The sequence below is a fragment of the Choristoneura fumiferana genome, chromosome 17, assembly GCF_025370935.1.
Source record: "Choristoneura fumiferana chromosome 17, NRCan_CFum_1, whole genome shotgun sequence".
NCBI classification, from domain to species: Eukaryota; Metazoa; Arthropoda; class Insecta; order Lepidoptera; family Tortricidae; genus Choristoneura; species Choristoneura fumiferana.
In genome coordinates this window covers 12211757-12227812 of record NC_133488.1, presented here as the reverse complement: position 1 = coordinate 12227812, position 16056 = coordinate 12211757, and the positions used below count along the sequence as shown (strand labels likewise).

Below are 16056 nucleotides of genomic sequence, written 5' to 3'. Positions count from 1 at the left end.
CGGCGGTCTATCTTTTGTGGAATTATGTAAAATGAAATTCGTTGTCAATGATTTAAAACAAAAATTAAAAGCACATCATACGGGTAATTTTCATTCAGACTCTCATCGTATTTCTAAACGCCTATGACGTTTTGAATAGATCGGACTTACGCCACCGATGTAAAAATTGGTTACTAGTCTTTATTTTGCAAACAATAAAGCAAACCTTTAAAGCGCCAGCAAAATTGTTACTAATGGTTATTGAATTAATATAAATTATGTTACCCACCCATTGCTCGTCGCTTATGACTTTTACCACACTTTTGCGGCCAACACCCCTCGTTTCGGATTGAAGGTACTTACCTGCATTAGACTAATTAAATTTAAAATGCTCACTTAAAATTTAGGGCTTCACGTTTTTGTTTGTTTACCTACTTGGTCATATTACACTGAAACAGGGTTTAAATAAGAGATTATAGGGGTTAACGGTAACTATATAATGTTACGAACCAAACCAAGCTTGAAGGTCCACGTGGAATCAATGCCTGGTATAAAATATAGAGGTTTGTGTATGTAAACTTATACTTCGTTCAAAAATAAAGATAGGAAAACAATTGACAAATGTCGAGATATGTGTAAATGCAAAAGCGAACCTATATATTCATTTAAAGGATCTCCAACAGTCGATATTTCAGTGGATGAGGGGAGCGTTAAATATAAAAATATTCCACTGCTTCAAAGATTTTGAGGTGTCCCTTTGTATTATGGTGACTTGAGTAAGCACTACGTATATTTATATCACGACCGCTTTATATAAATATAGTCTTCGCAAGAGTGTAAACAAAATATGCTTCAAAGTAATAAGGTATAGTGGTTACTATAGCTCTATTTAATCAAGCACATGCACCCTGTTTACTAGAAATTTACATTTCCCTGCAACATAAATTTTGAGGGCTGCTCCAGTAATGAATGTATCAGCGGCGACAGGCGATAACAACGATAATACTGCTGTAAAGATGACCCTTTGTCACACCATTTCGTAATTGGATCGTAAACTTTCTTAAAACATCACTCGACTTTTATAAGCTTACTTTGCGGGTGTCTTAACTTTTCATGACCACCTTTGGTGCAACACTTTTGTGTCACCCGAGGCTTTCAGGGCGCGTATTTCTTTATTATATCTGGATGTTATGATGCCCTAATAACACGGGATGACCTATCTGGCTTCGTCCATTTTCTCCCCGGTTTATTTTGTTTTTAACGACAGGAAACCTGGTGATAACGCTATCTGATGTCAAAACTCAAACATGCGTTGTAATTTAATGAATGGTAAAGTAACAAACATTTTGTTCGTGTATTTGAATTGAATTTTGATGCGTTATGTTAAAGTCGTTTTCCGGCAGACGGTTGAAATGTCATTTTTCCTCGGAGACCCGCTAATAAGTATCGCAGACAAACATTCGGATCGATCGCTTCAGTATCGAGTATTACACTATCATATTGCACGGACTGATTGATGTCAAAGGCCGTGGGGTGACATAATGTGAACTCGAGATATGTGGAGCAATATTTTCCTTATCTTTAAATAAATACCTACGATATGTTATCTGTATAACAAAATGTTAAACTGACGTTGATTTTATGTGCAATTGGTACAGTTTCTGTACTGGTTGGTGTTATATATAGGTATTAAAATTCGTACAGCGTATGTAAATATAAAGTTAATTTGTAATTTTGAGCGATCCTGTCTATGTCGTTGTACTCGAAATTTGGTACTTAATGAGATTTTGAATATATTTTCTGACACAAAAAAAAAACGAAATGCGTAGAGAATGTCCGGGCAATCTAAGCGCCGCGATGGTTTCAGTGTCTTGTTATTTCGCAGTTTAATTTAAATATGTAAATTTTATTAGGCATAATACTGGCTGAGGACTCTTGAATTGCAAATGAATGTGACATTACGTTTTATAGGCTGGTAGCCAATTCGTCGGCCCGTTTCCTCGTAGCTGACGGCAAATTTTCACTTATAAATGGACCGAATATTAGTGTTGCTCTCGAGCACTTTGAAACAGAATTGATGTCTTTTTTCCTTTAATCCGCGGCAAACATAGAGCTGTTAGATTAAATGATTATTTATAAGACGAGATATACGAGTTTTTAGATGAAAGGCAGCTCATAGAGCCTAATTCCGCTCGCCGACGAAAATATTTACTCGTGGAAAAAGCGATCCCAGAGAAATCTTTAAAATGAGTTATTAGAAGTCACGGAGGCAGCCAATATTAAAGGCACCGGCGTCACGCATCCGCCGAGGCACCTACATAACTCTCAAAATAAACGAACAACTTTATCGTAACATAACTTTATTTTTACCTTTCATGAAAAAATACGAGAAACAACGAGGAACTGGTTGCACTTGATTGAATTAACAAAGTTTGGCAAGAGGTGAAAATGGAATAAAAGCGCCTAGGTGAAGGCATCAGTCATGGACAGGAACCAATAATGGAATATTTTTTCCGCTAACCCAATATTAAGAAACGGATGCTACTTTTTCTAAAACACTTATGTGCAGATAACTGATGATCATAACTGGTAAAGTTCATGAATGGTGAGCTATAAGCTATAAGGCATAGAATCCTTGCTGTCCATTACTGGATACTACTGTGTTTAACATGTCCATGACTGGTGCCGTCATCTATTTTGATTTATTACATTTATTTATAAGATATTGTAAGAATAATTTGAAAAACAAACACTGAATTTTTAAATAAGTATAAGAAATTGTTTTTTTTTTCGTAATTAGTACCTACTTACATATCTACAATTAATATAAGTACAAAAATTCTGAGTCGACACTTTTTTTGAAACACAATCATGTATGTAAATGTAACTACAAAGTGCACCAAAAAAAATCGTTCAGCAAATGACCGCAAGCCACCATTGAGAACTTTTGAGCAATATTTGAGATTGCACAAAATTTGAGCATTGAGAGCAAAATCCTTCCTATACCTATTCCTCCTCCTATTCCTTCCTATTCCTATCCCTTCCTATTCCTCCTCCTATTCCTTCCTATTCCTATCTCTTCCTATTCCTTCGTATAGGTGTTGTAAATGAGCTAGTTAAGGAGTTTTAGGAAATTTATAGGATCTAGGATAAAAGACAGGTATCTGTTCAGCTCGGAGGCTCTGAATAGAATGGCTACTTGACGTAAATAGAACAGGTGTGGAATTTAGAAAAGGAAATTTGAATTTAAATGTTATTTTTTAGAATGTGTACTAAACCCGACAGAACAAAGAGTTAGGAAGAAACGAGTTTACAAAGCTTTTATTTAGTTTCACCTGTCCCGATGTTTGTCTGTAATCAAATTAGTCCGGCCAGGATCGTCGCCGCAGGACGGATCTTCAACGGTCAATGGCATTGACTTGAAATTTGGTATGCCAGTGTAGTTTGGGTGAAAATGCAAGTTAAGTCGACAAAAAGCACAGTCGGCAAAAAAGCTTGTTTTAAAAATGTTTTTTTTACCAGAAACTTATTAAGATTCCGTTGGTCACCCTTTGGGTACAAAACTATGAAAATAATGAAAGTTTTGAATGAATACCCCTGAAAATGTTTTTCAGGATTTTTAATTGTGGTTCACATTTTTTTCCATAATTTAGCCGATGATCAAAGCGTACCACGTCTCATATGACTAACATGTTGAATGAAAAATACCAATGAAATAACTTTGCAAGGGTGTTCATTTCAGTCAGACTACACTATAATAACCACCTGTTTCGGATATATTTTAAAACACCTGGTATATTACGTAGAAATTTGATTTTTGACGGCACCATCATTCGAGATTCAGCAATTTCTAGGATTATTCTAGGGTGGATTTCTGTAGAGACACACATACCTACATTTAAAAGCTTCAAACGCATATACCTACTACTCGACGATACTGGTCATTATTATTACTGACTGATCAGCAGGACTACTGAGCTTAAAAATAATACCAACCTCATAACAACACGAACCGCAACATTGTTAACAGATCATTAAAGAAAAGGCAAACCAAACAAGTGCACAGTAAACAATGGAATCGAGCGTTTGTTATGACAACAATTACATACTCAATTTCGTTAAACAAACACGAAGGATTTACGCAAGGTTAAGAGCATTAAACCTACTGGAGATCAACGACAGGCCTATCCAAAAGTAAAGACAAGTTGTGACTTGAGGCCTTATTGTCTAACTCGATCAGAATCATAATCGTTTTCACCACTTCTTTCTGTCATACAATACAGTAAGTGATGAGGGTAGAAAGAGATGGTGAATGCGGTTGAGAGCGCCTGGCCGTTAGACAATATGACCTCAGCATTCGTGGGTAACCTACCTATAAGTGAATGTAATTTTGTTCTTAAAACACAAATGTTTGATAATTTCGTTATTTAGCATACTTTAGTATCTAGATCTAGTATCTAAGTAGATAATACTATCTAACAATTACGTTTTATTGATATTAATTTTTCTTAGGGGCTGTTTCACCATTCATTGATTAGTGTTAACCGACGGTTAAATGTGATGCCGTCTCCGTCTATTCGAACAAAACAAATAAAGACGGCATCACGCCTAACCGCCAGTTAACACTAATCAATGGATGGTGAAACAGCCCCTTAATTTATTATATATTTTGTACGAGTACGCCGCCTTGTTTCAGTTGAAAATGACAGACTTTTGAATAGTAATCAGGGGTGTGATTAATGTACGCCTGAGTAATTTTTGTCCCGAAATGTGCTACCTAATTATGCATGCCCTGCTGCTTCGTTACTGTATAAGTACCAATCGCATAAGAGCATGAATTATCAAAGCGTGCATCATTACCTCGTACATCCAACAATATAATTAACTGAGGTGTACATTAACCGCACCGCACCATAAAATTGGTGCGCGCGACACCTCCGTTTGGGTTAATACTCTAAGGTTTGCGCGTGGAGGTTACAGCGCCGTTAAGCACATCTCTAATTTCTGAGAGAGTAAATACAGCAATAAAACGAGTATGAAACGAGTATGAGCCGGGAATAATTGTTACGACAGAGAGCCTATCGTTTTTAATGTGTTCTTAGCTTTACTGAATTTTAACGACTTAAGTCCGCTTTCCACTCTAAGCGTATACTCGGCGGGGAGTTAGAGCAGCATTAACATTTTCCCCTTGGGTCTATAAATACGCTAAGTACCAATGTTTTTGTTTGCTCTACACTCTTTTAAAGCCCTTCTTTTTACTTGTTTTTACCTTTTCCTGTAGAATCATACCTACTTACTAACAAATGAACAGTTTCGTTGGTTATAAAAAAAAACCATGACTTTTTTAAATTAATTATTATATAGATTTTCTATTATTGCTACATAATGTACACTACACTTTTCGTATGTATATGCACGTTATTTGCAGATTTTATTTGAGTAGCTTTACATGAACTTGTGACAAAATAAGACGTGCTGAAATCATAGGTAGCGGTGTTTTATATCGTATGTATGAAACTGTAAGAATTTTAGTATCAAAGCTGTTATTTATTTCTGAGTACAAAATATAATGTGAGCTGTAATTTTATAGCTTGCATCGATTTTTACCACTTTCGAAAGGTATTTATTTTTACAATTTTGATCTAAAAATCGACTACTGGGGTTTTAATTTCCTCGTCAGGTCATCAAAATAATGTAAGTACATAATATATTAATTAACGTTTAAACACTAAAATAATGGCTCGATTAATATGCAAAGCATTGTAACAATACCTATTGCATCATCTATTGTCCATTGTATGCAATTGCATAGTGACTGACATTCTATAAACCAACTGAACCTCTATTCGAAGTGTCTAAAGCAATATGCAACGGTTTTGCTCACAATGCTGCGCGTCACTTTCTTAAATGTTATACAACGCGTAAGAGTGAGTGTCAACGCCGAATGCAAATACCATTAGCACATGGCTAAAGCACTCGAATACAGATCCTGACTGTACACGGTGTCACTTTTACAGGCAATTGAATAAGTGGTCCTAATCGAGCTAGCATTCGGTCCAGCATGCACATTAATTCAATTGTTTCGCACATCGTTAGCAAGCCAACACATTCGTAACGCAACTCTTCACATTAAGTTGTTTTGGAATCGTGAAACATTTGCATACTGAGATTCAAGAGTTTGAAGCACACGTTATATTCAATATAATCGGTCCAAACTCCAATAGATCAAAGTTGAGAAACCCTTGTTGACGCAGTGAAGCGTCTTATTGCTTCGAGTTATTGGTTCTGTGTGGTTATTTATGAACGCAATTATTACGCAGCAACAACGCATTTTTAAGTCTGATGAAGACGACTTCTAACCTAGGTAACTAACTAATATTGTACTCGTAAATGCGAAAGGTACCTACCTATGCACCTCTGGTTGTATGATTCTTGTTTTTTTATGTACGAAAACTAGACGGTTGTTTATTGAATTAGGTAAGGTAGGACAAGTAGCGATACTCGAATTTGGTGCAGACGAAAATGTTGAATCAATTAGCTGACTTGGCAACCAATTTACGCATCCCAAAGACATTTAAATTTACTTCTAGAATAGCTTCGTATATTTTCAGAACTCGCTCTGGTTGTTTGGCTTTAAAGAAATAATGAATAAGAGCTGTAAAAGCGTCGTCGTTTCTTTAATCCAACATTAGGCTGTGATATCCAATTCTCTCTCAAGTTTGAGCTTTGTTGAGTTATTTAAACATCCTGCTCCCCAGTACCTAAAGGAAATCATTGCAACTCTATTGAAACATGATCGTAGATTTACATATTTATTTATTTATTTATTCTGGATTACCAAATAGCAATAGATACCTACAGCAAGTATATTGGACATTAAGGCTTTTCCGCTTATAATAGGTATTTTTTTAGCTTGCCTGGTACAGTGTCTTACTGCTGAGCAAAGGCCTCTCCTCTTGACCTACACACCTACCGTCTGGCGCAATGTCAGACCAATCCCTTGCATACGCGTCCATACAGGTAAGTACTTAATATAATAAAAAGTTGGTTCCGAATGTATGTGGCTAAATTTTTCTGTGTTCAAATAATGAACAAAAAAATTTTGTTTGAAAAATTGTGTTACGGAAAAGCGATATTTTGGGATTAGAAAATCTCCATAAACACATTTTTTTGTCCCATTCTCTTCATTATACTTATAGAACATCAGTGCAAATTTAGGGTGGGCAGCTAGAGATTGTATGAAAAAGCAACATTTTGGTAAAAAACTAACTAAACTTTCTACTGTGACTTAAAAATATTATATACACACACACACACACACACACAGGCAAACATAGCGGTCAAACTTATGACACCCCTCTTTTTGCGTCGGGGGTTAAATATAGTATAGTATTTAAGTAATCAGTAATTAATCAGTATACAAATGTAACTATATTAATGTAAGTAACTACATTGCATGTCGTGGAAATTAAATTGGGCCACATACATGCGGTACGAAATTTGGGTTACACGGTGGAATAAGCCCAAGTTATGAGTTCGGAAACAGTTTTAGGGATATTTTCGCACATTTTATTAACTTCTTTCTGTAATAAAACGTTGAGATCTCCACAAATACCACTTAATGATGTCTGCTTCGAGTGCGGGGCCGTTAAAATGGCTACTTCGAATAACTATGTCTTAACGTGCGGTTTGTGTTTTGTTTGTCGAGACGGAGCTTTTGAAATAAATATTAAAGGTTTTGAAGATAAGACGAAGAAGAATAGTGTTGATGAAAAGTAAGGGTTGAATGATGACATTAATAACAATATTCAAAATAATAATTTGACATAGAACATTCATCATCCCCAGCCTATATACGTCCCACTGCTGGGCACAGGCCTCCTCTCAGAACAAGAGGGCTTGGGCCATAGTTCCCACGCGGGCCCAGTGCGGATTGGGAACTTCACACACACCATTGAATTGCTTCGCAGATTTGTGCAGGTTTCCTCACGATGTTTTCCTTCACCGCAACATAGAACACATAGAACATTATTAAAATTAAATTTCATTTAAATTTCAATCCAATTAAGTTGCGAAAATTCACAATAAATTCTTATTATATTAGCATTAGTATTTAGATGACATCACTCCTCGAATCCGTAGATATAATGAATTATTAAAGTAAAATAGTTTGAGGATTGTCATTTTTATACCCTATCTGGGTTTCGTGTACCTACTATTTAATAATATGTCACCTAATATAATAAACATGACTTATAAATGAATAAATAAATATAAATAAAAGGGCATTAATCCGCTCAGAGAACCTATTTTTTAAATCAAGACACTCGAAAATACCAATCGAAAATACAAAAAATCTGTGTGTATATTTGCTACAAAACTATAACTGAAATAATGTTTTCGACAAATTGTCAAAATTAATTACCGCTGTAAATTTCTACCCTTGCTGTAAATATGTCGAATTCAGCTCAACTTTGCTCCATTTTTAACCCCCGACGCAAAAAGAGGGGTGTTATAAGTTTGACTGCTATGTGTGTCTGTGTGTGTCTGTCTGTGGCACCGTAGCTCTTAAACGGGTGGGCCGATTTGAATGCGGTTTTTTTTATTTGAAAGCAGGTTTTCTAGCGATGGTTTTTAGACATGTTTTATCAAAATCGGTTAAGCCGTTTTTGAGATATTGAACTTTGAAATGACAAAGTCGGGGGTTTTCCAACTTTTTGTTGGTTAGGTTACGTTAGGTTATAGAACCCTGTGTCAATTTATTTTTGAGTAATTTCTAGTCTGTCCTAGTGACTTTATAAATATTAATCACAACCACAAAGTTAAATCAGAATCCTTTACCAGCCAAATGTCTCATGTACCTAAACACTCGAAAACATTCACCCACATTTCAGTTAATTTATTCGAAGTCGCACACAGAAAGAATGGTTTAATATTCTACGCTCACTCAACTTTAAGTAGATGACCCGTAACAAATTAAGTAACGTCAAACACACATAAAGTGCATGAGTCACCGGTCTCGGATACTAACGTCAATTGGTCACACACTCTGTGATTAAAAAGCCAATGAACCAATACCCAATAGGACCAACACTAAGACCCGTAAGGCCAATATTTGCCCAATCATTCTCTTATTCCTATGCCCCGTCGTCGCTAAACTTTTTGACGTGATGTTGGTGAGCCAACGTCGCGCAATACCACATGAAATAAATAACAGTTGATGGTTTTTGAGTTCTAAATACTACGAAACATAAAATAAATAAATAATAAAATCTAAGAAACTAAGAAGGTACAAAGTCACATGTTATGGATGACTCTGATATATGTGGATGGATCACAGTGGATTAAAAGACAATGAATTGAGACTATCTGAACCACTTTGTATGGCCAACATTTGCCCAATCATTCTCATACATCTCTTACTACATTGGTGCAAAACTTTCTGATGTAACGTCGTTGAATCAAGCGTTTCCCAAAACTGGAACACTCGACTGTTCTAAGTTTTATCAGAACTTAATGTAGCGTCATTGTTCATTTAAGGAATATAGAGGACTTTTACTAATTATTATTGTTTCTTCTAATTTGCATTAAAGACGCGTGTTAATGAAATTAGTATATCTAACCTATCAAAAACAAGGTACGAGATGGAACAGGGTACTTTATCCGTAGTCTGGTAAATTGCAAATTTGTTCTGCACTTTAGTAAGCGTCTCACTAACGACCGACACGGTGACACTCTGCTGATCAGCTGGGCTTCTGCCAAGTCTGCATTTTAAAATTCCTTTTTTCTTCAAGTAGGTATCTATATAAGAACCGTCGAATATTCTAAAGTAGCTCTAAAAGCGTCCACAATTAAACCGATATAGAAACTCCGGCAACCCTCTTTTTTGCATAAGATTGAACATAATTTATCGTCGCCCCATGATATAATAAGCATCGATATTAAAAATACCAAAGTAACATTCAGAATACGAAATATCTTTACGCTGCATGAATAAAATGGTAAGTGCCTCGATGGGGTGCCATTTTACTGTTGATAATTTATTCAATCAATACCAAGTAGGAACTAAAGATTTGTGAATGTACCTAACTGTACCTACCTAAATGATTTTCTAATAGTTTTATGCAATAAAGTTTAAATTGCTTACGTGCTACTCTTTGATCTTTTGGCAGTGATAAGCCGTAGGTAACTATTTGTTTCTTAAATTCACCATGAACAACAAAAAGCGATTTAAATAAACATTCATTTTGTTGCAATTACGTCGCGATTACAAAGGCGTCGCAAGTTTTTTTATAGTTAGTTATGCCGTAGGGAACACGCTAGGGGACCAAAACGTCCCTGCAGCATGACAATATATTACATCATTGGAATAAATTGGGGGAATTTGCCGATAATAAATTGGAATTTGGCGATTTTCTTATGGAACGATAAAGAAAATTTTAATAAGAATCTACATTTGCTATTTGCGTTTGAGCAATTGCTGTGAAATAAGTAGTGGTATTCGGTATTAAAGCTACAAAGTTCGAACAGAAACGGTGAATCCCGTATACCGGTGCCACTTATAGATAGGACGCCTTTACGGCCCATACGCAATTGTACCGAGAAATCCCAGGGCGACGATGCGATGGCGATCATAACGAATTATTGCCGGCGGACGGTCAACGGGCGCTTTACGAGGCGTTTCCCAGCGCTGATGATGATTTAGATGCAAGGAATATCGGACGGAAGCCCGGCGATAAACCGCGGGAAGCTGCGAGCGTTGCCATGGCGACGCGTGAGGGTGCCCGCCCCGTGTCACGCGCCGCTCTCTACTCTCTAGTTCACGGACACTTATCGTTATCGTAATAAATTGGAACGCGCAATAACGCAAGGATCGCAATAAAAACGGCAACGTTATTCAAGATATTTATTTTGAATGCTGGAATATTAAGCGATTTATGTTTGTATTGGAATACGTGGAAACATAAATTACGCTGTGAAACCCTCGAAGCTGAGCACTAAGCTTACTAAGTTTACCGTCAGAAAGTGTGTTCACTGAAACTTTACTAATTTGTTTGGAGAGTTTTTAAGACGTTGATTAAAATCTGTTGTTACTTTGTTACTGTACAGCAAATACTTTTCCCAGAATGTCTGATAATATATACAACAATAGCCTCATTACCGTCTTGTTATGTGCCCAAAGTTTGCCTGAGTTTGTATTACTAGCTAAGTTATTTCATTTCGGTACCGTATAATGGTGTTTGAAGTACAAACATAACAGTAAAATCTTGATATGAAACGTAAACACAATGTGAAATCCCTTTTATGACCCGTCGGCTGATGATGATATATCGACGTCGGCCACGGTGTTGATCGTCACTTACCCTACCCTTATCACGGAGCATGTAATTTCGAATTCATTGACCTTAGTTCAACGCGTCTCGGGACGCAGAATTTCGTTAAAAGCCATTCCGTGTCCTTTACGTCTTTAGTAGTCGAGGACATGAGCTAGCTTTGATTGATATAGTTTTGTTTTGTTTGCAGAAACCAACTGGATATGAGAGGATGAGCCATGGAATCACAAAGCGCGCCGCCAAGCCCCGACGAGTCGGGGGAGGCGGTGTACGAGGCGCGGTGCGGTCGCTACCAGCACCCGCCCTCGCTGCAGAGGGCCTTCGCCAGCTGCCGCGAGACGGCTCGGCCCCGCCCGCACCACCGCCACGCGGTCTCCGAGCCCGCGCGCCCCGACGACCGCGTGCTCACTACGGCCGAGGTTCACGACTACCCCTCCTCAGAGTCCGGCATCGCTGCCGATTGCCCGCACCCCCACACCAGCAACCCTGACGACAGCCCCTCCTACGATCGATCTGACTACGAAGGAAACTCCAGTTACAATCTTCACACCCCCAATTACCATCACACTTTAGACTGCAAGCACAGACCGATCGATTATAATCGCAGTCACACACCAGATTACAATCACGGGCATGGGTCGGACTGTGAACGGGTCCACGCCCGGACGCAAGGTCGCCGGCCCCACAGGAAGCACAGAAGGGAAGAGGACGACGGTGCGCAATCGCTCGACGAACGGTGTGCTAGAGATTTGGATGAAATCCTTCCTGCTAGACTTGCAGCCGTCAATTTGTCAAGGGAACCTCCTCCGCAGACTTGGAACAGGAGCAACATTGCTGCCACGATGGAGCGGTTTGAACCCGTCGACTACGCTTACGCCTACTATGATCACCACTTATCAATGCCATCGTCTTCAAGAAAAGCTAATAGGCATCGAGGACGCGGTGGAATGCCACGTGATCGTTCCGCGCGACACAACTATGTAACTCGATACGGAACTGAGGAAAATATTTACGAAGAAATCACAGATGGCACTAGAACTTGTCCCAAACATCGATATGCGCCTCGGCAATCCCTGGTATCGCTAGACAGAAGCGTTGTCGAAGAAGAAGTTCGTAGGGTAGAGTCGAGACATAAACGAATTTTAGGAGAACTCAATCTCAGCGTGGAAGCGATGTTGATGCCAGAATGCGAATCACCTGATTCAGAGCGAGGTGAAGATAGAGATAATATAGAAGAATTGCTTAGAGTCGGGCCGACAGATGAGTTGCTTTCGCCTGCGAGTTGTAATCCCCCGGATTTAGATAGCGGGTTCAGTGGGAGCAGCAGCGGGGCTAGCTATGTGGGTAGTTTGCGTCGAAAGCCGACGGGATCAGTGCCGCACCTGCCGGCGGTGGCGTATGGCACACGCGGAGCCGGTGTCCGCATCCTGGGCGCGGACGAGTGCAGTGTGCGCTGCCCGCGCGACGCCACTTCACCACGGAGCTCCAGCTGCGGCGACGCCAAGACTACGGGGTTTTGGAATAAAAAATCCTGGAAGAAAATTTCAGGTTTCTCTAGCTCCAACAGCATCAATAAAGCTGGTCTTACTGGTGAGTTGACATTCAATATAGTTTTAGATTTAGGCACAACATAAACACTTATTAGTTGCATGAAATAGTTAATTTAAATTATTACGTACCGTAATCGTTAGGTCGTGAAGGTGTTTATAATAACGAACGCTTTTCATAGTAGTCAACAAACCTAACACACACAGTTAGCAAAATAACATTCACTACAAAATAGTATAGCGTACGCGTTTCCTTTATCACATAAAACACGAATGATTCCGCGGTATCAAGTCATAAAACCCCTGAGGGTATCATTCCCTTTTTATTTTCGCCCGCTTTCGTTCGCCCATTGGCGTTTTTCAGATGGACGCGCGCGTGGCTCTGTTTGTTGTTTTTGTTTGTTTGTTTTGTTAACGGTGCGGCATTTTGCATTGCAGGTCTGCTCGTTAGGTACACTTTCCGGCGTAAGTCCGGGTCGCAGGGCTCTCAGAGCAAGCGGCGAGCCGAGCCGGTCACATGCGATGCGTGCCTCTCACAACGATGTTAGCCGCACCATGGTAAGGGTCCCCACTACACTAACTCGCCTTAGATACCAATCTTCACTCACTACTAACGCCTCTCATGAATTAGCCCAATCAAAAAATAATAATATTCAGCACGCTTTTAACTACAGATTACATTTATTTATCACCCCTGATTGGCTAAGCCGCGTCCATTATAAAATTTTATTTTTCACCCCATGGCGGAATTCAAAACCCTTATAGCACCAAAATTCACCACAAAACACTTTCAGTATTTTTCGGTATAATAAATAACAAGCTCCAGACTCATAAATGTAAAAATATTAATTCGTTAAGAATAATAACGCGCAGCGCAGCGGCTGGGTCAGGAACGATTAACAAAGTCGATACAAAGTTCCCTCGTTAAGGTATCGAAGATATTACTTTTACTGACTTCAACTCGAGATAAGTATTGTTCCGGAAGAACCGAGACAATAGCATGCGCTACCACTTAATTAAGCCAGCGATACGATGTAACTTAGAACGGGAAAGTTCCCGATTAGCCTGCCAAGACAAATGTAAAAAAAAGACAAACGTGTATCGTCTTGGTTGCAGATGACGCCTGTAGGCCAAGCCGAGCTAAGTCCAGAACAGCCACTATACCATACAGGTTAATATTCCTATCAACTCGAACTTACGTAATAGAATAACTTTAGTAAGCAGTTCGTGTAAATTCAAACTACAAAAACTTAGTACTTTGAAAATGTTGTAAAAGTATATTTGTAAGAATACCGTTGAGAGAAGTTGTGTGGTTCTTAATTTTAATATTTTTCCTTTGTTTCAGCTACTCCAACGGAAAACTGGTGGTGCCGCTGGATTCCCTAGCGCAGAGCTGAGGGGCCTCGGCCCCTCGCGATCCCCGTCTCTAACTCCTCCGAGGGGCTCCTCAACACGATCGGGCAGCGATAAACCCCCGCCCAGCGACGACCCCCCGGACAAACATAACGTCATTTTAAAAATAAACATTCCATTGCTTTTGCGCTAAAACCTTGCAGTGCGTCTCAAAGGCAAACTGCTCAAGTGTGGATCACGTAATAAAGGATAATACTTTTAAGAAAATGTGTATATAAACCAAGAGTCGGAAAGTAAACGCGGCGAGTATACGTTGAAGTGATAGAAAAGCCTAATTAGTTATTTGTGTTGTTTTGACAACCGTTTCATAGAAACATATGAACTACGTTGTTACTACTTATCAATTTTTAGTAGTTACTAGGTACATGAAAAGGCTGACACAGTTAAATCGCATTTTGTACGTTGGTAATGAAAGAACGTTGGCGAGGCTGGTAATTACTTTGTTAAGTACCTACGTATTTGATGTTTGTATGTAATTTTTGATATACCTAATTATCACACGTAGATTTGTGTATTCATTATTGTTGTCTGCAGTTTTCGGTAAATGTCGTAAATGCCTGGAACGTGTTGGTAATTTGTTGGTACGGGTGGCATTCGCAAGAAACCTATAGAGTAAACAGATTGAACTATGGCATTACTAGGCACTATACGAAAACCTTTTGCACTTCAATCATATATTTAACTAAAGTAACATCACATTATGTATTAAAAAATAATCCAGTTAACAAAAACAAACCATTTGTAACTACGAAAAAAATGTTAAGATGGTCCAACCCATTTATTTATGAATTAAGAATTTGTGTAATAAATATTGTTTTTTAAAAGAAATGTTATTCTATCAAGTCCATTGTTAATAGTTGTTAGTGTGTAATTGTATATTTTGTACATACGTTAGCATATGGTGCACTGTTCTTTGGTTACGAAATTCTTTTGCAATCTACATCGGTCTGAATGTGATATGTTGAAGTGTGTATGTGTATTATTGTGTATCAGTGTTTTTAACTAAATCAATCAGTACGTGTACATTACATTGGATTATGTTTGCGATAGAAAAACTGCAGGAAGTGGTATCATTAACACGCTTCTTGACAGTATTTGCAAAGTTAACACGTAAATCAACAGATTTTGGTAAATGCTTATTATAATTATGATTATTATTATAAAATTATTAAGCTTCTTACCAAATTAAATATTGACTCAGAATGGCAGTTTATTTTCCGCCCCATTTTATTTATTTATTTTACATCACAATTTATAGAATTACCATTATTAAAGTAAGCAAAGATCAATGTGAATCATATACATGCTGGTAAATAAAAAGTAGACACTTGTTACTTCAGGAATAATTAAGAATCAATCTGCTTATACATAGCTCAGGTGGATAATAAAGCTGTGGCCTAGTCAACAATTGACTTCCTATTAACGACAGCACAACTAGATTTAATGTCCCTCGGGACTTGTCGGTTTTCCTCGTTTCTTTGAAGATTCAAATGACAAAGAAAAATAAAACCGATAAGTCAGTATTTTGTTTCAAATTCGAACGAGATTAGAAAACTGTTTTAAGTGTAATAGTGCCAAAAATATGTATACAGGGCAATAAAGCCTGAACATTATGGTCGTGTATACATATTTTTTGCACTTTGGCTGTATTCATATCTTTGATGCTGACTCTACAGTGAAACAAACCTACTATAACTTGTGCTAGGTATAACTAGTCTGGTGACGGTTGTTGAATTAGTGTTACCGCAAACTGAACACTGTGGCGACATCAGTGGTAGAAAATA

At 38.2% G+C, this 16056-nt stretch overlaps 1 protein-coding gene across 4 annotated transcripts in view; it reads left to right on the top strand.

The window, feature by feature from the left end:
* The window catches only part of LOC141436697 (uncharacterized), a 61892-nt gene extending 47548 nt beyond the window's left edge, over positions 1-14344 (top strand). The window contains exons 3-6 of one of the 4 annotated variants that reach the window (XR_012452319.1): positions 11503-12902; positions 13298-13417; positions 13976-14030; positions 14205-14262. Coding sequence is in view for 3 of the 4 variants with exons in the window: in XM_074099714.1 (XP_073955815.1) it covers positions 11531-12902; positions 13298-13407 (1482 nt within the window). In the remaining variant the exon portion in view is untranslated. Of the gene's footprint in view, positions 1-11502; positions 12903-13297; positions 13418-13975; positions 14031-14204 lie in introns of all 4 variants that reach the window. The other 3 variants (XM_074099716.1, XM_074099714.1, XM_074099717.1) reach the window with 3 other exon arrangements.
* The last annotated feature ends 1712 nt before the right edge of the window (positions 14345-16056 follow it).